Source organism: Aquila chrysaetos, chromosome 13 (assembly GCF_900496995.4).
Source record: "Aquila chrysaetos chrysaetos chromosome 13, bAquChr1.4, whole genome shotgun sequence".
NCBI lineage: Eukaryota > Metazoa > Chordata > Aves > Accipitriformes > Accipitridae > Aquila > Aquila chrysaetos.
Window position 1 is genome coordinate 28,315,661 of NC_044016.1, and position 24,380 is coordinate 28,340,040.

Consider the following 24,380-nt stretch of genomic DNA (forward strand, 5'->3'; position numbering starts at 1 on the left):
ATCAGGTCCAGATTAAGATGTATCAGTTGGGCATGATGAATAAATTTGCCAAATCACTTCTTGTTGCTTGTATCTTCTGGAAACATTAGGTTATCAGAGATCACAGTTATCACTACATCTTAAAAGTATTCTTCAAGATTTTCCTTCTCTGGTTTTATTATTTATTTTTTCTTCCTATTTTTATTCTCATTCTTCTCTAAAACGCTAGGCTACAACCTGGTCCCTCTATATGCTTGGTTTTAGTTTGGTTTGGGGTTTTTTTGCATTTCCCTGATGGAAGCAAATGTTCTGCTGATGTAACAATGCCATTTTTAATCCGATGTGGCATAGGATTAGGCGCTAAATTATGTCACAAGCAGGATGGAGCTATCTTGGCAGACAGAACTTTTCTGATGACAAAAAAATACAGTGTTTAAAAAGCCATTCTGCACAGACTGAGTCGGCCTCCAGCCTCAAGGTCAGGAAATGTAGGTTAGAGGTATTTTTGCTACCTTCACTATATCATGTACAAAGTATTCGTCAGCCACAGCTTACCCACTAATTGGGGTTTACGTGATCCCAAATTCTGTTATGCATATTTAAAGGTTATGTCTCTGTTCAAGAATATTATTCAGATTAAAATATGAATTGAGATAATACATTGGAAACAGAGCTAACCTTGGGTCCTTTTTTGTCTCTGACAATTGTATTCTAACAGGCCGCTCAGAGAAAAAAGCAAACATATTTTAGCATGACTCTTCTAATGCATTTTTAATTTGCATGTGCTTTCTCCTGTCATTGTAAAATGACAATTTTAAACAAGTTCAAACTTTCTCTCAAAACCTTGGCTTGAGGTATTTGCAGTTCACTGGATGCATTGGTGTTAGCTGCAATCCACTGTTATCTGCACACTTTGCATGAACGTGTAGGTTCTCTTTCTCAGAGTTTAATGCTTTTAATTTTATGTTAGTGTGGATATCATGCCCATGCATGCCAGCGAAGCTGTTATGTAGACACATGGATAGCTCTATGCTAAACTGGGCATATACAATATGAGCATGTGTAAAACAACGTAATGTAATTGTGTGCATGGGAAAGTCAGGCCCAGTAACATATCCAAAAGAAAACTATTTTTTTCTCTTAAAAAGACTAACATATGAGCTTCAAACATATTAAATAAGCCTTGGCCAGTTGAACTTGAAGAAATAATAAGGTGCCAGTAGACACAGAATACAGTGGTAGAATGAATTTCAACGGTGATCTGACACAAGCTGCTAGCCTCAGTGCTGTAAGAAACAGCTAAATGCCTCACGTTAAAGCCCAACTTGTCTCCAGATGTTTCTATTAACACACCTCATCTTCACTGTCTAGTGCAGTGGAGGCCTTCTGGGCAATCACCATTACTTAAAGAATTTGTAATTACATATGAAGGTAGTGTAACCATTGTGTACTATTAACAGCACTATATTACTATTAATACTACTATTAATTGTACTATTTAACGCTATTGTGTTAAAAGTTTTATTATGTTTTTTCAATTTATTGATGTCAACCTTAGCCTTGTAATCTGCCTGCTCCCATGGTATGGCTCACTTTTATGACCCATGCAGGCTCAAGGTCAGAGTTATCTAACAAATTAAGACGTAATTTGCCTTAAACCTAGAGCAGATTATTTTGATATCTACACAGAAACCACACAGATGCTTTACCAGATTTCATGTACATATAAATATTAACCCATGCTCTAAGAATATAATCCATCATAGATTAGATTTTATACATGTGCATCTACAAAAACACACTCTAAAAATAACACGTGAAATGAGTCTACAGGTCTGATTGGGAGTATTATCATATGCTCTTCCATTTTGGTGCTCAAGTCAAACTTAGGTTTCAGTTTCTATTCTTTGAAAATTATACAATAAAAATACTCTGAAATACTTGGGTATTATAGAACCTCCTAGCATTTTAAATGTTCTGTGATGCAGTTTAATCTTAACCCTTCAAGGTTGCTCTGAAGAGTGTTCTTAATTCAATGTACAAGAGCTCTCTCCTTGACAAGCATGAACACAGGATTCCCCAATATCATCAAAAGCCAGCACAACTATGAATGGAAGAAATCCAACCTTTGGAGAAGACAGAAATATTCACGGGGGCCTTCATATTCTTAGAGTCAATTACAACAAAATCACATGAAAGCAAATTGAAAGACTTCAAAATTTGGGTTGAAGTGTCAGATTGAAAAGGTCTTTATGTGCATTTTTCAAATGTTAGGCATATATGATTGAGCTCCTGACTTATCCCAATACATTCTCTTCATAGTAGTGACAGTAACTTTGTTTAGGTGAGTAGAGAAAAATGGGTAGCATTTTCTATAAGGATCAAGTTTAAATGACAAGGTGGCAACCATTGGAATTGATGGAAAGATTGCAATATGTAACCATATCACTCTGGATATGTGAATCACCAATATTCATACATCCAAGCAAAGCTAAACAAACCATACTCCTTTGGCCCAAGAACATTCTTTCATGTCTGGAGGAGCTGTTCCCATCCCTTCCAAGGATTACGTGAAGGCTTCATGGTGTTTCTGGTCTGGGGTGACCATTGCCCTAGTTGTTTCCTTTGGGGTGGAGAAGGAACTCTTATCTCCTCAACAGACTGATTAAGGTAGAACCATCTTTCAGGCAGCAGTTGAAAAAAGTTGAAAAAAGAAGCGAGTGCAAGTTATTCCATGAGAAGCATTCATTTAAGACACAGTGCAGTAGGCATCTGGCTCACTAAAGCTGTTTCTGAATCTAGCTTGTTAAGGAAGACAAGAAACAAGGCAACAAGGCCAAGGAACAAACCAAAGAAGAGTAAAGAGACAACACTTTTTCTCCTAGTCACTTAATCTCCATATATGAGAAGCACAGTGGGATTTCGGCAATAGGCTGAGGCAAGCCCTATACTGTGGAGGGGCTGATGGCAGCCTTCCATCAGCTGGAAATTATTACAGAAGGAATGACCTATATTGTCCAAGTTATTACTGGATAGTTCCCAGATGAGTTAACGCATTTGTGACCTAATTAAACCACATCCCTGACGTTCTGCTTTTCTATTTGCATATACATGACAACAGCAATATAATATAATAATCCTTAAAGTAAAACTTAAAATACAGCAAGGAAGAAAGCAACAACTGTAGTGGCAAGTCAACATTTAAAAAAAAAGCAGAAGTGTTTTCCACATTTAAGTCACAGTCATTGCAAATGCGAACACTATACTGTGAAGGTCTTAGGAAACAATCTGAACAGCTCAGGTAGACAATATGATGCAAGAAAAAACCTACTGAACATAATCAGAAGCTGATGCACAATGGAGAGGCACTGAAGCTAATCACACACACACACACACACACAAGCGTTTTACTTCAGCTGCAACATCTCAAGAAGAATATCTTGAATTTTTGAGGTCAGTGAAACCGCCTGCTGGACATAAACTGGAGGTCAAAACAATGTGCCACATTTAAATATTTTATCTTTTTTTTTTTTCATTAATTTTATTAGCTACATGATTCTTCTTTTAGGTTTTTTAAATCTTGAATTTAATGCTATAGCATTAGTTTTGGGTATGATCAGACTTCAGTTATTTTAACTATATTGTTATCAGGGTGTTACTTAGCTGTATTGTTGTCAAGGCTACTTAGCTGTGTAACTGTATTTGCACCTTAAACTAATATCCTTTATTCTTTTACTGTAAGATCTAAGAATAGGCCCTCTACATAAACCATAGAATAAATTGCATAAAGATGAGTTTACATTGCAGATTATTAGATCTCTGAATTGTACCCAAGTCTGTTTAAAGTTGTATTACCATTTGTTCATACTAGCACTGAATGCCATTAAATGCAAACTAATTTAAAAACAATGAAATAATTTTTTTTTTTTTTTTAAGCAAGCAGCCCAACATCTTTAAAAGAAAAGATAAGCCTCTTATAGACAAAAATCAGTCGTGCAAATGCTTAAGGACTTGCAGTCATTTGGCAAATATTTTCAGAAAAGGACAAAGACTTCATCTTTCAGGGAAAGATCAATTACCCATGTTTCAGAAGAGACTTTCTGACATCACAACTAAGCTGCCAGCTAAGTTTCCATTACTGCATATTTACAGGCCCTGATATTTTGTCAGAGACGGGATACTAAACTAGAATGATCCAATCTGTTTAACAGTCTGTAAGCTTCTTCTATACACATTTCCTTTGCTCACCAAGTATTTACTTTTTGCTGATGCAACTAATGTATACCTACAGTCTGAAATGTATTACCATGAGCAATTCAAGTCTGCATGCTGGGAGCCACACAGCAAGACAAGAGACCTAACAGTAAAGGAACCAACAAAGGACGAATGGCCAAAGAGTAGTGAAAGATGGAGTCCAACAGCATATTCTTGCCTTTCAGTTAAAAGTGTTGTGCTGAGTTTTTTTTAAACTACATACCTCTCTCCATTCTGAGCTTTTCACCACTTTATATCAATCATTAACTCAATTTTCACTTTAACTTTACAGTTCACATTTGGAAACAATCCAAACCATTGTGTGAAGGGTAGGGAGGCAGGAGGAACATTTACTGTTTTAAAGGATTACCAGACTTAGGTGCTACATTTTTAGGTGTTGCTTTTCAGCAGTGCCATTGTACCATACTGTCTGCTATTTCTCTAAGTGTCATCAACTTGTCAGCTCATAAGCAGGTGTAAAGCTTTGTTCCTCCCCAAGTCTCATGTTCAGTGAAGCCAATGGAAGTCTGTGAAGACTGTTGTGTCAGGAGTACTTTTTTTTGCAGGGAATTTAAAGGTAAACATTTCTGTTCAAAATTAATGTCATTTGTTGCTACAGCAAAGAAAGCAACAACACATTGTTAAATGGATTATTAAAAGTCCTGAAAACAGAAGAGATGCCTGGGAGGCTGCACTCAGGAAGCACTTAAAAGCCTAAAAAAAAAAACCAAAACAAAACAAAACACTGGAATGTGCAAGTAATGGGAGCAAATTATAAAATAAGCCAAATAAAAATATCCTGACATGGCAAGATGAGTGTTCCATATCCAGCCACACACATCCTAAATTCCCCAGTTGATACTTATGTCAGAAGGCAGAAAGTCGTCTGTTTGACTTTTTATAAAACAAATATATATTCTCATAATGCATTGAGATTTACTAAAGAACAGATTAAATTCTCAGATTTGTTAAAATCAGTGATGTACACAAAGCCATGATAGTGAGCGGCATTTCTGCCTATCCAGCCCTCATCAGGCATCACAGCAGGAAAAACAGTTTCGCCCCAAATCAAGCCACCATTATATGGGACTGTCGTCTTAGTGACCTATGTCAGCATTTCAAGCAGGGTTATACTATCTGAAACATTAGAAATAAAAGGACCTGTAGTGTTCTTAATGATTCTCAGCATACATTGCCTCTTAGATGACAGCAGTATGAGTAAACAAACTGAGCAATTTTCAGTGCTACTGCACTGAATTTAGAATCCCATGCTTCATTGTTTGACAGAGATAGCAGGAAGAATTGAAGATCATCTGACTGTGTTTCAGGTCTAAACCAAACATCTCCAGTTCAATTTGTGAATGATTCCTGAGGTGTTATTCCAAGAAGAGATGAATCATTGCAGGTAGAGGGGAAGAAAAAGAAAAAGATCATCTTCACTATTTCAGTGGAAGAGAGATCAGTGTTACAGTTTGGATTTATTTTCTTCTAAAAAAAGACCCTAATCTGGCAGCCTTCCAAGGACATCAGAACTCAATACTGGGTAAGGTATTATAAGAAAGTAATAAAGCTACATGCTATTCCTTCATAGCTATTCAGCTGAATAGAGGTAGCAAGGCAGAGAATTAGGACCTTCAGCTTCACTGAATGCTGTTTCTGGTAATTCTGGTCAGGTTGTCTAGCTGTTGCTTCTTCAGGAATTAAGTGCAAGAAAAGGAGCAACTAGCTCATTTCTGATTATAAGCCAGCAAGATTATGTTGCTGCTGTTGCTATTGCTTTTTATCCTAGCATAGTAAACAAGACATCAGCTATCATATTACTTTTCACAATTACTTTGATGCAATCTTGTTTCCTACTTGCTGTGGATACTGTGATCAAACTCTATCTCATTCTAAAATTTTATTAAGCATACCTGGAAACAATAGTGCTTCTAATTTTTTCTCCCTGCTTAAAGAAAATCACATCTTGAAAGATTAGAGATATTTAAAGCTAAGTAAATGAAAATACAGAAAACAGAGAACATATTTGTGCTTGGTGGAAAGTGTGCTGTATCTCCCAACTTTCAAAGATGCTAAATTTTAAAGTTGTTTAAATGTTATATACAACTGTGTCAATTGAGCATATAGCTATGCATCTTGGAACAGAGGACATAATCTGAAAAAAAAAAAAAAAAAAAAAAAAAAAAGGTGCCAAGTTGTAGATTCCTAAAATATAAGAACCATCTCTTTCTCTCCTCCTCCTTTCCCTCTCCTGTTTTACTTCTTTCCCCTCCCCCCCAAACAGTGGGGTTTACTGTACTTGTCAAGTATTTCACAGTTTCTCAAGTATTTAGCAATGAGGATCTAATTGGAAAGTGCCAGGTTCTTCTTTATTACACTTTATCAATATTGCTAAGGGAATGATGTAATTGTTTGGGGTTTGGTGAAGACATTCCATGTCACTTCAGTGTTAATACCAGGCTGGAGCCTTCCTTGTCTGCCTGCGTAAGCTAGATAAACACAGACCTGTGTGCTTTCTTCTCATCTCAGGATACTTACTCAGAGAGATCTTGGAACATATGCTTATTGCGAGCTAAACATTTCACTTTTCATTTTATCCATGTGCCAGAAATCCATTCCTTGGATAAACACTTTACATACTGACACTCTTAAAGTCACTAAACACGATAAATAAAGAGAGAATACATCATTTCAAAACCGATTAAACATTTTCTCACTTGTGACAAATGAACAGCTATACGCTGTATGGAGTCCCTAGAGCCGACATTTCATTTTCTTTGTCTTTATTTTGTGTGGAAGATTAACTTTCCATTTCAGCTCATCTATTGCACAATTGAACTTTTCTAAAATACACATTGCTGCATTTTCCCCAAATCATTATTCATTTTAGAAACATTTTTGTCGTTATTGCTGCAAGAGCTTTTCTTTTAGACTTTCGTATTTTTATGGAGATATCGGCTTTAATATTTCGTGCCCAAACTAACAACACAACAAAAAAGAAAATCTATAGATTTTAGTGACATCTAAAGAAATGTTTACCATGGGGTAGACCTGAACTTATACACGGGCTGAAGTTATCCACTTCAAAAAAGGAAAATCCAAGCACATTAATCACATTAATTTTGCTCCATCTAATCCATCACTTTTCCTTGCACTACTTGCTTGTCTAGCCATCCTATGCACTGCTGTTCTACCTATGATTAGCCAAATGTAACTAATCTTTTATTCAGCTTTTTAAGCTCTCATCTTCTTTTTCACCCACCCCCCTGCCAAAAAAGATCCCAAGCATTTTATTTCTAAGCCCCATTAAAGATCTTAGTGAAATATATACACATAATACTAAAACTGTAACATGAAGCTGTCTTCAGTATTTTAACTAATGCCACTAGTCTGATAAAGAATTTCAGTGGGAAGGGAGAAGGAAGAAAGAAAGAAAGAGAAATGTAGCCTAGATAGTACTAAAAATAACTTTGCCCTAATGTTGTCCTAGCATAATTCCTCATGTGTTCCACAAAAGGTTTTGATGTGATGTTATCCTTGCATATTCACAGTAAAGAGGAACAATGAAGATGAATTTTCTTCTTTGACAAACTACTGTGTAAAAGGAGCTGCTGCACTCAACATAGGTGGAGAAGAAAGAATTAGGACAAGTCGGAAGGAGCAGACCAAGCTGAATGAGAATCCAGGGAGCAGTTTGCTTTCTTCCCCCTTATTGTGGATGCTAGATATACCAATAGAAAGTTTTGGATATGATGGTTGAAGTGCAATCAGGGAAAAAAGTAAGGATGAAGAGTGAAGACAGTGACAAGTCACAAGATTCCTGAACAGATTGCAGATTCCCCTTGTCCATAGACGTGTGTCAGCTTTGGACATGTAGTCTAATCCATTTTCCACAGGAGAAACAGTTTGTTTAAAAGAGCAGTCAGAGATCACAAAAATCTCTTCTCCTAACAGCAGTTTCTTCTCTCAAAGTTTTATCGTGAAGGAGATTTTTAAGGATAAGAATTATGTAACTCAGCAGTTAAACAAACCTAAGAAATGTCAGGAATGCCTTTCATATACTTGAGCAAGAGGTACGATACTAAGCCAAAGCATTGCTCCCTTTGTTCCATTTTTTCCATCATGATCCTGCATCACTGATGTACCACTCAAGGACTTACCATCTCCTTACAAGTAAGAAGGGAGCTTCTTGTGTCAGAGGAAGATCCACTCTCCCCTTGGCTTCCTTTTCAGGTAGTATCTTTAGTACATGGCCCGAGGGAATAGAGAGAAAATGTGGTGCTGTACCAGGAAAGATGTCAACTGCACTGTGGCATTACAGCAGGTAGCAAATGTGGGCATCGGGGCCATAGAATGGCTAACAAACCATAGTAAAAACTAGAACCTTTTATAGTGCCATATTTTACCAGAATCCAGTTGAAAGACTTCCCAGCTCTGGGAATATATAATGAGTGTATTTGTTAGCATATATTCAGTGGCAGTTGTAGCTAGTACAAAAAGAAGATGCTATTTTTAGTGAAAGAAAAACAAATGCAGACTGTCAGCTTCACTAAATCTGGACTATAAATGGTGTGTGTCATATTTTGGTCTTTTGCTGGGACAGATAAAAAACTGTCCCATTTAAACACTGCTTCTGGAGAACTTTTGGAGAACACTGCCAAAAAATCAGAAGAAACCACAAGTTGTGCAATGCAGTGAAATTCCCAATTTTGAAAACTCTCAACTGCACACATCTGTAATGAAATTTAATGAGGCATTTTGCTTTTTGCCACAAAAACCTATTTGAAGATCTATTAGCAATTCTACAAAGGAAGTCACATTTAATTATACATATCATATTAAAAAACAGATTTCCATTCTTTGTTTTAAAGCAGACATTTTATAAGCACAGGAATTGGTACCTAACAAATCATAGTTGCCTGGGGAATGCTATGTGTCTGTCAAATCACCATGATTCTGGTATAGTATGAATAGTTTTCTCTCAGTCCAAAGGATATAGACTGAATTTATTTTTACATAAGGTACATGCATGTTCCGAAAGACAGGAGTCATGTGCAATATTTCTCTAAGGCTAGGCTGTGTGTCTATAGTCCTTCAATTTTTTTTCCTAATTGTCAAATTAAAATTGACAATAAATAAATATCACTTAGTTTTCTGAGTGCATTTCTTTCACTATTCAAAAATACAATAATGCTGGCTACCAATACAGCAACTTCTAGCAAAGCAAGGTTTTACTGCATTGTTCTTTCTTACCTTTTATGTGCTTCTGCCAGTGACTTCTCTTCATTTTCTTGGTCTATTTTAGCTGTAAAAATACAATCAAAGAATTAGCTACAAGGTGAAAGATAAAGATGTTATTTCAGGATAATTTTTGTTGTAAATGTCATGTATAAAATGTATAGAAACCACCTGAGAATATACTCATATACATCAATTCTGAGAGAAAAACAAACAAACCAACCAAATAACACACACCCCAAACACACAAAACTACATGAATTTTGATATCCCTATTAAAAAAACCCCAAACAACAAACAAACAAAACCAAAAAAAAAAAAAACCCCCACATCAAAAAAACAGAACACCACAACCACAAAAAAAACTTGAAGCAAGTTTTGAAAATTAAAAAAAAACACCTTGCAGTAATATAAACAACAACCAAGTCAGGAAAGTGACTTAAAAGCAGATCTTAAAGAATGATTCTGAAAACTTAACAAACATGGGAACTGGTCTACCAAAAGGAGGAAAAGCTGAGTGAAGAGCAGGAAGGATTCAGCCTTATAGCTTTTCTAAAAGTTGCTCAACAGTTACAAATAAAAGCTCTCTTCCCTCTCCCTGCACACACCGTCTCCCTGTACACACATCAGTTAGTGAAGTACTAGAGCCACAGCAGGCCCATATTGAAAACAGGACTGGTTTTATATGAAAGAAATTATCATTTGGTGATCATGTGAAGGAAATTAAAAATACAAAACTGTCATTGCCACACATTGGTGAAAAAATTATCTATTTTCCATGTGTTCTCTCATATTTTGTTTTGTATCCTTTTCACTTAGATAGCTATTCTGATACACAAAACCTACAAGAACATGCGTATTAACTTAGGCATCACTAATATGCAAAGCAATAGTACAAACTGCTCTGCGCATGCATGCTTAGGTGAGATTTATACTTATAGAGTCATTCAGGTAGCACAACTTAAATCCCATTTAAGATCTGCACACTTTAGCCAAAAGCTTTTTAGTTTGGAACTTGATTCCCCTTTTCAGTCTGCTGGACTACTGGCCTGCTAATTTGCAAGGAGAACTTTAGGATTCCCAAGAGTCAGTGGGTTTTGTGACATGAAGAGACTCTGAACTGTCCTCAAAACAAAGGGCAACATTACAGAATTCATAGAAACCTAAAAAAGAAGAATAAACCTTTAAGCTATTTTTCAGTCCACTTTCCCTACATAGATCTACAATAATAATTCATTAAAATTATTCTTCTACATTGTAGACACACCGCCTTTGAAAAAGGAAATAATAATTTTAATTTTGGCAAAAATGAGAAAGGCAATGGAATTATTAGGGTATAAAGATAACCACTATTTTTCTGTTACAATGTTTCAATCAACAGCCCTTTACAAACATACAATAACACTAAAATAGACATGTGAAATCTGTAGCAAAGATACACAAATGGAGTTTCCCTATTCTTTCCCCAGTCCGAACAAGCATCAGAGCTATGTCTGATGCTACAAATGCTTTTTATTAGTAGTAATGTAGTCTGCTGAGTAGGGTGAACATTGCCTGGCTGTTTGCAGCAGCAAACATTGGATTTAGTAATCATTACTTGAAGACTCAGGCTCCATCATTGTTTTGCTGAAAGTGAAAAAAATCCCAGCAAACCACAGAAAACTTGAGGGAGAGCTAGGTAAATGTTCTCAAGGAAATTCAAGAGCACGTGAAGCCTGCCTGATTACAGGTTTCAATACTGACTTGAAACTCAGCCCAGATTCTTCAAAAGGTTTGTGAGGGCTCACAACCCTTTCGAGTGAACTTGGGCCCAGTGTTGAGTGAATCTGGGCTGACTTAAGAGTTTTTCTTGAAAGCCTTGCCTTGCTTTGGATATGAAACCAGGTGAAACCTGGCAGCTTTGACAGAATTTCATTAATATTTTTTTTCTCTTCATACTTCAGTCCTGAAAGTCAAGGTATGACTTGTAAAACCATATGGTGCAAGAGAGAAGAAACTGCACACAAACTCCCTGGATGAAGGGAGATCCAATATCTAATTCTGCATTCACACTTTCACTAAGTATATGCAGATATAACTTTTAAAATAAATAATTCTATTACTGAAAAATGTAATTTGGACTCCCCTCATTTAAGCAATGCTTGGAAACAGAGCCTAGCATGTTCCAGCCTAGGACAGTCTTTTAGTACACACACCATATTCATAGGATATAACTGTTTTTATAATTTCCAGGATTGATGGGATATAACATGATCTGAGCTGTCTAGTTTTGGTTTTTTCCTTCCTTATTTAAACCGTTCTGCACATGCTTACAAACAATAATTTACCCACCAACAACGGAGCAAATATTCCATAATTTACTTTTTGAAAGAGTGCAAGCACAACATATTATACTAGGCTTATCAAAGCATGTCAGAATATCCCCATTCTGGAGCAAGTTTTGTTTCAATTAAAAAATAAAGTTACTATGATCCAGAGGGGAAGAGAAAAAAAAAAAACCCAAACTTCAGGCATCCGTACTTTTAATCATTTCATGGCGAATGGGTATAACAAAATGAAAAGAATCTTGAGAATCCCTGAACGATGTGGATGCATGTAATAACATTTTTTTAAGAAGTGGTAAGTACATATGCATAGAGCAGCTACTATACCCACGGAGAGAGATTTCATCCTGCATCAGATCACCTCTTGGCATTAAACAGAATCTTGCAAGGAAATAATTTTCTCTAAAAGAGAATTCCCTTGTAGTCTGTTCCAAATAAGTGATGACACTTCTAAACCTTTTGCATGTTATCAAAGTGATATTATTCAAGTGTAAATCTGACTTGCAATCCATTTGCTTTCTCATTTTTCTAGACATAAAAAGTTAAAGAACAGTATGAAAACAATTCTGCTTCCACAAGACGACAGGTGGCACCAGTGAAAGAGAAGAAAATACAGTATGTACACTCAGAGATCTGTCCCTGTCCAAAGAAAATATTCAGATAACTGCTTTTGCACTAGCATACAGTGAACATCTGAAAGCTGTGGACAATGGCTAGTCAAAGACATGTACTGAGATTCAACCAGCAAGGCAAGAAAGCCTCCTGTTATCAAAACCACAAAAGTCTTACTATCACCTGGATATAATGGAATAACTATCAGATGTTGAAGCAGCTGGAGATTCCTATAACTTCTGGAACCAGCCACTGATATGATCACCTGATATTAGTGGTTATTGATATTTTGCTCTGTACTAATCACCCCACTGACAAACTGCTATCAACTCATTTTTCCTGTTTGAGTAGGGCAAGAAAGAAAATTCAGAGTTACAACAGATTCAGTCAAAGTGTCCCAGAGTGCATTAGACACTACCATTTCATTCAATATAATGCATCTTCACTATCACTTCTTCCTCCAAAGCAGTTCATCGTAACTGTAAAGAGAGTGCCTGAAAGACACAAGTTTGGCATTCTTCCTTCTTGGCAGCCTATATCGATTAAGTCCTAAGTACAAGCTGCAAGGTGTCCACCTTGGGAGAACAGTCTTGGGAGAAAAGTGTATTTCCTTTTACAAAAGAGAACTCCTCCAACAGGTGGAGTAAAAAGGGAAAATCCCTACCCACTCCACAGTGATCCTACTACACTAATGGCCGATACAGGAAAATTGGTCATTTCCAGGGATATCATGGCAGCTGAGAACATCTGAGTGCTCTGTTCTGCCACTAAAATTTCTCTCTATCTCTATCCTCAAGAAACAAGATTACTTCAGAAAGTCTTACTGACTTTGAAAAACATTAAAACATTAAAAGAAATCTTGTAGTCATCCAGTAGCCATATCTGCTTTCCTATATATTCAGAATCTGTCATCTGGCCATGGCAGCGACTGCTTGCAGGCTTTTCTGACAGATGTAGGAGTTCCCTCTCTTGGGTCAGTTATCTTTCCCAAATGAAAATATTCTGTATTTTACTGACTCACCATCTTTTCTCCAACCCCCTGCTAAGAGTAGATTTCTTGGTCATTGACACTAACTTACTAAACCACCTCCAAATACACTGTTCCAAATCTATTAAAGACTATATCATACCAGGAAAAACTACCCCCTAAATTTCATGTAATGCATCAGTAAGCAGAGGTAAAACTTAGTTTTATATCTCTGCCTGCATACACTCAACATATTGTAGAGCTTTACATGCAGCTCTCATAATCCTGAAGGCATACATATTTTGTAAAATCTACTTAAAAGGATATAGTTGAAAAATAACTTCAGGTCATATTGAAAAACATTGCCATATCAAAAAAAGAACATTTTAGAGTGAAAGTGACCTCTCACGGACCAAAGCTGCCTTATGTACTATTTACAACATATACTGAATTAGTTTTCTTTTCAGTTTTTCTTTTGAAAGCACCTTTAATGCCTTCTTGTTGGATGATGTTCCACTGTTTGCCTGCTTTTTCCATTAAGATACTTTCAGATTATTTAAAGATGGTCTCTCTTTAAAGCAAGGTCTATACTTCTTAAATACGTTATATATTTGGTCAAAATTCAAGTACATTCCTTCCTCCCTACGTCATTCCTTACCAAGCATGAGGACTGTACTATATCCAAGACTCTTCAATCGATTCTTTTAACTACAGGGAATATGTATTTCTTCAAAATTTACTCACATCAGATGTTCTATTTTATCACTTTATGTATTTGCTTAAATTTACTGCTTCATGTTTTATAATTGGGGCATAAAACTTGATTTCATGCAATTCAAAACAAGCTTTCCAACAAGGCCTCACAAAGTCTAATTAACTCAATTCACAAAAGCTCTGTCGTTATCAGCATATACCCACATTCCAGAATGATACATGCCATTGTTCCGTGTGTTTGCTCTTCCAATTCATTTAGATTAGCGTCCTGCAAAGATTACATATAAACTTCTGCAAAGGCACATATATGAATAGCCATACTAAAGTGACCTATGCTTTTATGAAAACCTGAAGCATCTCACAAAATTGAATGTGAGAAGTATACACAGGCATTCTAGAAAAAAATGTTTTTTAGCAGAACAGTATAATTCACTAATTCACTTTTCTGCAAGAGTCTTTTTTTTTTTTTTTCTTTAAGAAGCCTAGAATATTAAATTAAATGAAGAGGGGCTTAAAGATAAGGACATAAAAGCCATTTTTTGACCACAAATTCTCCCCTCTGACCTCAATGACAAGTGACATTTTGGACATATTATGCTAAAATCTCTGCAGGAATCAAGCCACTCTGTGAACTAAGACATTGCCAAGTATCTTCTCATTTTCAGTCCAGTAAACTTTCTATATTAGTCTCCTTCAAATTTAACCATTATACCTTCTGCATTAAATCTGTTTTTTAAAAAAGTTATTTACAATAATATGTCTATTTTCTGTATATACAGACTATTTTCTGTATGGACAGATACTGCATATAATGTCTGCTGTCTGTTACCAGTTGTTGCCAATTTCTTGTTTGAAAGTGAGACATTTCACTCTTTATCATCTCTTCCAGAGGATTTAAAAATCTTAAGAAACATTTGACCTAAGACTAACTGGGAGGTCAAAGACTTGCAACAACTATTTTAAACTGGGACTACCCCTGTGCTATATACATATTATTAAAAAGCAGTGGAATTTTTAGAAATCCTTTTTACTGAAAAAAAGAAAACTATTTCTAACACTTTTACAAACCTTGCAGCAGATTTACTAGGATCTTTAAAGAGGACATTTTTTTTTCCACAGTGGTGCTGGGTAAATAGTAGCTGGGACTTTGAAAATATACCAGATATCTCCTCTGGCAGAGGCACAAACTCCCCCCAAAATCCCAACAAAACAAAAATAAAAACAAATTTGAGGGACAGACTTTTAAAGAAAGTGTATGGAACGTCAGGTGGTTTGTCTGTCACTGCTGACCCAGCTCCACTAAGATCTAAGGACCTGAGGTGCCTGACAGAGACCATGAGGATACCTTCTGTAGGTATCTCATGCATGTGACTAGGACAGAAAGAAAGTGAAGATAGAGACCGAAGATACTGGATGAACAACCCCCCCCAAACAAGGGCATGTATCTACACTGGTATTACTAGAGTCTAAGGTTCAAGTTTACAAGACCTCTGCCAGAGCTCCTAAGAGAATTTCTCCATTCTCCTTGGTATTACATGTACTTTTAAATGCCCCCAGAAAACACCAAAATAATACTTACAGCTATTTTATTTGGCAATCCACATACTATTCAACACCGTGTTTTGAAATACCTTGAAATACCAAATGAGAATAGCAAAGACACCAGGATCAGTAGAAAGCTCTTGAGAAAAACCTTTTTCTTCCCCTCTTTAGACTTCTGAATGTGTTTTGCCTCAGTTTTTGGATTTTGTTGTTGTTTGTTTAATAAGACTAATGTGGTTGGGGACATGAGTGGCACTGGGAAGAACTAAGTAGCCATTTTAGATGGAAACTATCAAAAAGGAAGTGGGTTTTGGGAAATATTGTAAAGAAAAGTTTGCTGATCATTAATTTTTAAATGATGACAGGGGCTCGTGCTTAGTGGCTTTGTAAAAAAAAAAAAAAAGGCATTAAAACTTAAGTTTAAAATTGAATATGCAATAATACCAGGAATTTTATGAGAAAAAAAATAGACTTAAAGCTAACAGTTAATAAGAATTACCAGTGTCCTTTATGAGCAAATGTACTAGATAAGCATAGTCACAAAACAAGTTGACCCTTTGGTTCTGATTCAGAAATTATTCCAAGTAGACCTTGTAGTTCTACTCAAACAGCATTCAAGCGCCCTCTCAGAGCTTTTGTTCCACCAGAACATTTTGCTGTTGGTTTGTGGTATGATCTTGACCCAGCGATTACTGTCTGTAGTTAATGTCTGGCCCCAAACCCTGTTGCAATTTAAGCTATTTCTGCTGAACCAGTTTCAAAGGGCTATGAGTAAGAAGATGCACGAAACTGCCATCCCTTCTGATCTCCTGATCTCTCTTAAGGGAATATCACATCTTCTCAGGTAATTGAATACAGGAATGCATCTGAGTAACCAACAAGAATCCTTTCATCTGCTTGTCTACATCCTAAATCTTTTTGCTTTTTTCCTCTCTTTTTATTTAAAGTGTCAACTAGTATTTGTTTATAATTAGCTATGAGTGTGCTTTCCTGTAACTTTCAAGTGGAGCCAGTTTTTGGATTTTTTGGTTTGGGTGTTTTGTTTTTTTCTTTTCCCCTGACTGATACAATGCCTTTTAAAGGAGTCCTTAGAGCTACGTTGCTATAGTTTTGAGAATTTCTACGTACACTGAACAAAGATCCAAGTACATTTGGATGGTTTGTTATCAGGTACGTTCATGCTAAGAAAACTTTTGCAAGAGAAGAAAGCAGGATTTCTTCTGGGAATCCTAGCAAGAATCTTACATCCTTCTGTATTTCCTATGACAAATTCATAGAAGGTTGCAAGCGTGAAGAATACCCACTCCTTCTCCCTTATTTTCTAAGATTTTCATACCTAAATGAAAAAGAACATTTAAATTTTTCATTCAGACCCCATTCTCTTGAAGATAACTGGGGATAGAGCATCCAATACGCTGGACATTTTCCTAAGTATGTTGTTCCATTTTTTTCAACACCTACAATAAGTTAAACATTGATACTGATTCAAAAAATTGCACTTCACAGTGACTCTACACTCACACAATGGGAACAACTCAAATTATGTGCTAGCCCCATAGATTATTACCAAGATCTATGGAACCACAGCTTAAATTCTCAGTGAATATGTAAGCACTGAAAGTTGATCTTTGTTGAAAGTTAAAAAAATTTAAACTTAATAACAGAGTCTATAAAAGACTGACTTTTCAAATTAATAACTATATTAATTAATAGTAACAACAAAAAAACCTTAGCACAAGTCCTATCTACCCCTAATACATGCTGTTTCAAGATGTGACCTCTCTCCACATTTTGCTGTTTGTGTCCTCTTTTAACCCATCTCAGGCAGCAGTCTGGTAAGAAGATAGGTTATTTGCCACCCTTTGAAAGATGACATCTGCTGTCAGCTCAATGGAGGGAGAAGTGGGACCCAGATGCAAAAAGGGAAGGGAGAAAGGAACATTGTATTTCATGTGTGGCTTTGAGCTCCTTACCCCATGTTCCTTGCTACTGATTCTAAAATCCTACACTGCTCAAAGGTCTCAACCAGGTCACGACTAGGCACTAAACAGATGTGCAGTTAGCTAGCATACCTAGGACTAAATATATGTTATTAACTACAGTAAAAATACTGCGAGAGCTTTCATGCCTGATTTAAAAGGAAGGCTGTTCAGTTGTGAGCCTGGACTCTGCAGTGCTAAACATGTCATGCTGTAGTGTTGAGGGCTAATGAAGGAGCTAAGTACTCTTACTTAAGCTTTAATGTCTTCCTCTTATTTTTCCTTCTCCATACCAGGAACTATGTGGTAAAATCAATGTTATTTGAACACATTTCAGATTTTACTGGAGAAGAGATTTAAAATGTGAATTAATTCCACCCCCCCCCAACTATCCACAAGGTTTTTGGTAATTTCAGTAATCTGCTGCATTTATCCAGAATATTTTGGGTGGATGACTTCCATCATGCTATTGTGACACTCATGTATTGATCTGTTCCCAAGTGATGCCAAACTACCTTTTTTACTCTACCACACCTGTACTGTCTGCAATCATTGTATTGATGCCTACAAAAATGATTGAATGAGGTCCCATGCCAAGGGCACAAACAGCTGCCAGCCCCAGGTTTGGCCTTTCATGGACTTGGAGGCAAGGCAAGGCTAATTCAGCGAAGCCTGTTTAGTGCTGCAAATACAACACAATCTGAATTAAGATTATTATGTAATAATGCACACCAATGGTGGTACTGACATCTGAGGTAAGGACAAGTTTATACAATACTGACGTTGAAGTATTTATTAGAATTAGGATGTCAGTGTGAGATTAAAAAAATACTTTCAGCACTCAAAGAACAAGTTTTAAAAGCTCTTTCAGTAATCCAACAAAAAGAATACTAACATAAAAATGTAAATATACATGGAATTAAATTGTTTAATTGTGAATTCCTGCATCTTTTGTTCTAGTGACTTTATGTTGCTTGTTCTTCACATCCCTCCAATAGTTTCTTCTAAGATGAAAAATATTTGGGTTTTTTAATCTTAGTAATTAGAATATTTTGATAATAATATTTAAAGTGAATATCTCCACATAAATCTACCAATATCCAACTCCTTAATGTTCTGTGCATTTTTTTTTTTTAAAGAAAAACAAAAACATTTATTTGTATATATTCCTAATGGTGTTTTAGTCGTATTTGCCTCAAATTATTTTTATAAAAATTTTGAAGTATTGCTATGTTGTCCCTTATATTAATCAAATTATAAAAGCAACATTTAAAGAAAATGGAATCTGCAAAATCAATCATTCTGGGTTAGAAAATGCCAGAATTAAGATTACCCTAGCAGCATTCATTTCACAATCATCTACAGTACTTCTGGAGCCAGGAACTGAACCCAGCCATCCAAGATCACTCTGATGCTTTAGTCTTATTCATAATCCATCATTTGATGATGCACAGCCTTTTGCTGCTTGACCTAAAAGAACAAGTCATGGCCAACTATCTGGTTGCAGCTACAGCGATAAATACAACACACTTTGTGATTTATACATTCATTTACTAATGGCTTGGAAACTGGATTCCTGAATGCTCTTCCTGGCAAATAGGGAGATGGTTACAGATAGTTCACCCAAGAGGACAATTTTAGCATCTTTATTCTGCAAGATCATGAGGATGTGGCTAGAATTTGGGTCTGGAGAAGAGTCTGTATTCTTGGGTCCAACAGAATAAAACCTGGGGCTGGCATTCACTAACAAGAACAGAACTGCATTATTTTGCAAAATAAGACTAGAAAGAACCAAAGATTGAATGGTTACCTTGTACTCCCAAACTTACAATCACACTGGAATTATTCCCAATGTTTTTAGATGAACTAGCTAAACACCAGAAAATTATGTTTTTACTTTTTCTACAAACAATGCATTCCAGTGCTTAAGTTTCCTACACCATAATGCTTTTTCTAAAGTCTAAAACGAATTAAATTGGTTTGACTTCTGAATATGATATCGGATGACTTGCTTAGATTTGAAGTCTGCAATATTTGCACAATTTATAGAATCTCAGTGGAAAAGCTGTGATTCCAACATATTGCCTCTTCCCAGTTCCCAAACCAGGCTTACTTTTCTGAGGGAGTGATGGTTGCTGCCTCCTATCATAACTTTCCTGCCTTATCAGGCTGACAAGAATGCGCAGCCTAGCTGGAGTCCCAACAGCAAACACCCAAAGACTGCTTTTCACTGCAAAGTTAACCACAGTTAAAACCTAGGGACTGAGACTCATTTGTGGTTCATGCACACACATTCTTTCAACATGAGCTGGCTATCCTATCAAGTGGGGACAAGGTTAAAGGATTACTAACTGCTAATAAAATTCCTCTACAAATTGCATGATGATTAGTGCCCTCAGTATTTCCCCACTGTCCTGTGTGTCAGACACATTTCCCCCAGGAAAAGAAGTGATTTCTGAAACTTTCTAAACCAGTGGAGGTGATCTCTGATGTTTTTGTGTCCCTATCTATCCACAACTACATACAGAACAAAGGAGACAAGGCTCCCAAACAGTGTTTTCCTTTGCAATCTCTCTTATTCAAATTGTGATAACATGTGGGGAGTAACTCAAGGACAGAAAACTTCAGTGAATATGGGGACATGCAAACAGTACTTTTTAAATTCCTACAGTTTTGTCTGAATAACTTTTCATTGGAAAAGGACTGCTCTTCTAAATTTCATGCTTATATTGTATATTATTCAAATATTGGAAACCCTTAAAGAAATGGTTAGAAATATGTAACAAACAAACCAATATAATTTTTAAAAGTTTTGTATTTTCTGACAATTTTTCTCCAATCTGCTTTTTTGAAGTAGCTCCTTTTGCTTTTTTTCTTTTTTTTTTTCCTTTTCCCTTTTTAAACCCTGTGCCTGTGGAGAATTTCAGGAAAAAATTATTTACATTTGTGCAAACAAAAGAACCACATTATATACTTTGTGACTGATGATTTGCAGCATGTGGACCCCAAAAGAGGACAGAAAACACAGGAGAACAGATAGGATTGCCTTGGAATTTTCGAGGCACATAGACCCTCAGAAATAAAATGCATAGAATAAAGCATTCTTGCAAATATCCACTAAGCCAGTGTAGAGAGGATAGGACAGGTAATTTGATCTTCTGTCAAGTGGAATGGTCATTTTAAGAATGACCCTGAAGTCCATCAGACAAAGGGCTGACATCCTTTCACTAATTTGCATATTTTAATGAATATGCTGATTATTTAGCCTACTGACTAGGCTGGCAAGGCAAACGCTGAACAACTTCAATCATATCCCACTAGCATTTTCATCTAAAATGTTACGACTCTGAACATATTCTTGCCTCTTCCCCTCTATCTTTCGAATGAAATAACCTTTACAAGTAAGCTAGTATTATACAACCTTTTTTTGTCTGAGGAATCTAATAGAAGTGTTAACATTAAAAAAAGATTTTTTATTAATACATCAATAGTAACAATCAGCTAGACTAGTTACAATAACTTAATTCAAAGTTATATAACTGTGCCAGAACGTAACTATTCTTATAAAGCAGTGCCTTTCTAACCCCTTGCCAAGGATATTTAATTTGATGTCCAAGTTTTCTTGCCTATGGGAAAACCATTTTCCATTTTAGCTGCTAGCAACAAGTATAAGTGAATATGCTGTAAATAATGCTACTTTGAACTTTTGGGTCCCATTATGCACACAAGTTATCTACTCTGAAAAGGCATCATATAAACATGCCAAATTATTCAACCCTATGAAAAATGTTTTTCATCTGAATTATAAGTTAAAACTTTTTCTGACTTTAGAGAAACTGGAACTTGAAAAGATAAAAACTTAAAGCTTGATTTTTCTTTGCCCAGAGCATATGTTATATAAACACAAATCCCCAAAAGGTGCCAAGAATTGTCCCTCTGTTTTTCTAAATGATCATGTGTGCAGTCTAGCTGAAAAGACTCATCGATTATGTCTACATAAACAACAAAAGCCCTTAGAAAAAATATCTAGATCAAAAGCCTGTCAAACACTGAACAGGAAAGAGAAATCCTGCTTTAAACATGGCCTCTTTCAAGTCTGAATTCAATCCCATGAAGTAAAAACAAAGGATTTCATAATGAAAGGTATTTAAAATTACTTTATTTTTGGAACTTAACCAGGGATTCTTTTTTCCTATATGTTAACCTTTGTCTTTCTTACACTGGGACAGAATTCTGCAAAATGTGCCTTACAGTTTTAAATAAATGCAGAAATTGTTTAGTCACAGTCCACTGTGTTCACAATACACATTTCCAATTATTTTCATTAAATTGCAACAATGATATTTTTACTGACATGGGTTTTTTCTCCTTTTGTCAACCACCTGACAATATCCACTGTTAACACGGGAACACAGCAAAGTTCTTAATGGATGAGATGCATTTCCTTTTCTTTTTTTTCTTTTTTTTTTCCCCCTCTTTTTCCTCACTTCCTAAAATACAGACAAATAGTCAAGAAAGGAAATCGCGTATCCTTGCAAAAACAGAACAGATTACTATATAGCTTATATATAATTATGCTCTGGAAGTCATAGTCAGAAATCATAAAGTAAGCTGAAGTATAGGGTTAGATACTTCTAAAAGTATGGTTTCTAAAAGAAGTGAAAGAAATTTAACAGATATATGTCTGATGAAATATAATCCTCATGTTTGATTTCCTACTCTGTTATTAAGGTTATTATGCAAACATACGGCATGATTTACCGTATACCATTAGTGATCTCTTTCAGACCAACTTGTGATTTGATTGTCCCCTATCTACATATATAAGTAATAATATAAACCTAATGTAAAACACTTGCTACATGTTTAATCATGCCACTAATGTAAGATTTATGTGTCATGTACATAATCAGAATCCAGTTTTAAAGCAGTTCATACCTACTGTTGCTGGAGACAACATCCTGTTTGCCAGGTTTGGCTAATAGACATTTGTCTTAGAAAACATCAGTTCACATTTGATTGTTCAAAATGGTGGTTTTGCTCAATTTATTCACTGTAATTGAGAGTCCTATAGCATGGATCAGTGTATACTAGAACAAATGTACTCCACTTATAATGTTTGGATAGGTGGTCATCTTGGATATTCTGACCAAGAAGAGATAAATGCATATCTGACTGGCCTCTCAAACATAATGCACATTCAGTTAATAATGATTTCTATATACCGTAGCTCATTAACACAGCTCTAGGCTAACAAATTACTGACAGCTCCATTGAATTGGCACTAGAAACTGACTTTTCACATAACTAACCTGTTCAGGAGACAACAGGTCTGTCTTCTATTACAAAATGCAATATCAAAGCAGAAGGAGCAGCAAAGTGGTCAAGAAAGTTAAAATTACATTGGTGTACTCATCAGGCCATTGTCACCCTGACACACTGAATTCTAACTTGTATCAAAAAGTGAATTGGTCAATACAGAGTATACACTTTCAGAGTAGTATTTCAAGATATGCTCTGATATACCACTAGTGAAAAATTAAGTTATCCATACCTTCTATAGTCTTGCAAAAGAAGGGTCTAGTAAAGCATTGAAAGCATAGTCTTTTCATTTTTAAAGTGGTTTCCTTCTAGCACTCCGGATGCCAGTTCATCATGGATATTTTTAATATATTTTCTCTTGCAGTGTTTTCCACTAATCACATCCAAGTATTTCATATGGATTTGCCTTATATCTGGAAAACTTTTAACTACTTTTGCTATGCTTACTCCATGTTTTTGGCGCATAAAAAAGAATTATCTCTTTGGAAAGAAGTTAATGAAACAGATCCAGCTTCAATAATTTTTCAAGGAACAAAGGTTGTAAAATTGTTTTCTACTGGAATGTTGAACTTATCAGAAGATCACACACTCAAGCCAATAGCATTTGTCTTTGCTGTCATGCAAAAGAGAGTGAGTCACCTACAGTATAACAGAATCATTTTGCAAATCTTTCAGAACTGTGTGGCATCTGATTAAACTAATCCACATCTTTCTATGATGCCAAAATAAACAGTCCCTTTCCCACAATGTATAAACATTGTTCCCATAACTTTCCTTTGAAATGTCATGAAAAGGTTAAGTGACGTTTCATTATTTACCTTGACTAATGAATTGCTCCATGCTGTCTTTGAAAGGCTGGAGGTGCTCTTCTAGTGATAGCTGATAAACTTTTGCTGCTTCTGTCTCACATACTGAAATTGAAGTAACAGATTAGTTCAGGATGACACATCATAGTATGGATCTGCATACTGTAATAAGACACACTTAAGTTAATGCATAGCCAATGAAACCCCTGGAATATGTGCCTCAAACACTACTTCAAGTACAAGCAATTAAGTTCCCAGTCAAATGTTTTTCACCAAAATATACAGATAACTTGTGGACAGTGTGTTAATTTAAATGAGCGGTAGCAAAAATTAACAAAAGTATTCAATTGTTTTGAAGGAGAAAGACAAATTTAAGGGGCTAAAAAGTATGGGAACAAAATTACAAACTCAGATCCCAGGCCATGTTGACATACGTGGCCCCTGGTGACAGTGCTTGAATCAAAACAAAGTTCAGATGCAAAACCTGCACCAAATAGTTGGAAGGACCTTAATTTAGTAAGTAAAGCCAGATGAGGGCTTGACACCTGATAAAACCACAGACACAGTGAAGTGCCTTGCATTGTTCAAAAGTAATAGTGCAAAATGATTAAAGTGAAAGATTATAAGAGTATAGTTATCATGG

General features: G+C 35.9%; 1 protein-coding gene across 4 annotated transcripts in view; it reads right to left on the reverse strand.

Moving 5' to 3' along the window:
- Window positions 1–24,380, reverse strand: part of FMN2 (formin 2) — a 163,766-nt gene that overhangs the window by 25,331 nt on the left and 114,055 nt on the right. For all 4 annotated transcript variants that reach the window (XM_030035450.2, XM_030035448.1, XM_030035452.1 and 1 more), the window contains 2 exons: window positions 23,750–23,842; window positions 9,487–9,538 (listed from right to left, as the gene is read on the reverse strand). In XM_030035450.2, the coding sequence (XP_029891310.2) occupies window positions 9,487–9,538; window positions 23,750–23,842 (145 nt within the window). The remainder of the gene's footprint in view (window positions 1–9,486; window positions 9,539–23,749; window positions 23,843–24,380) is intronic.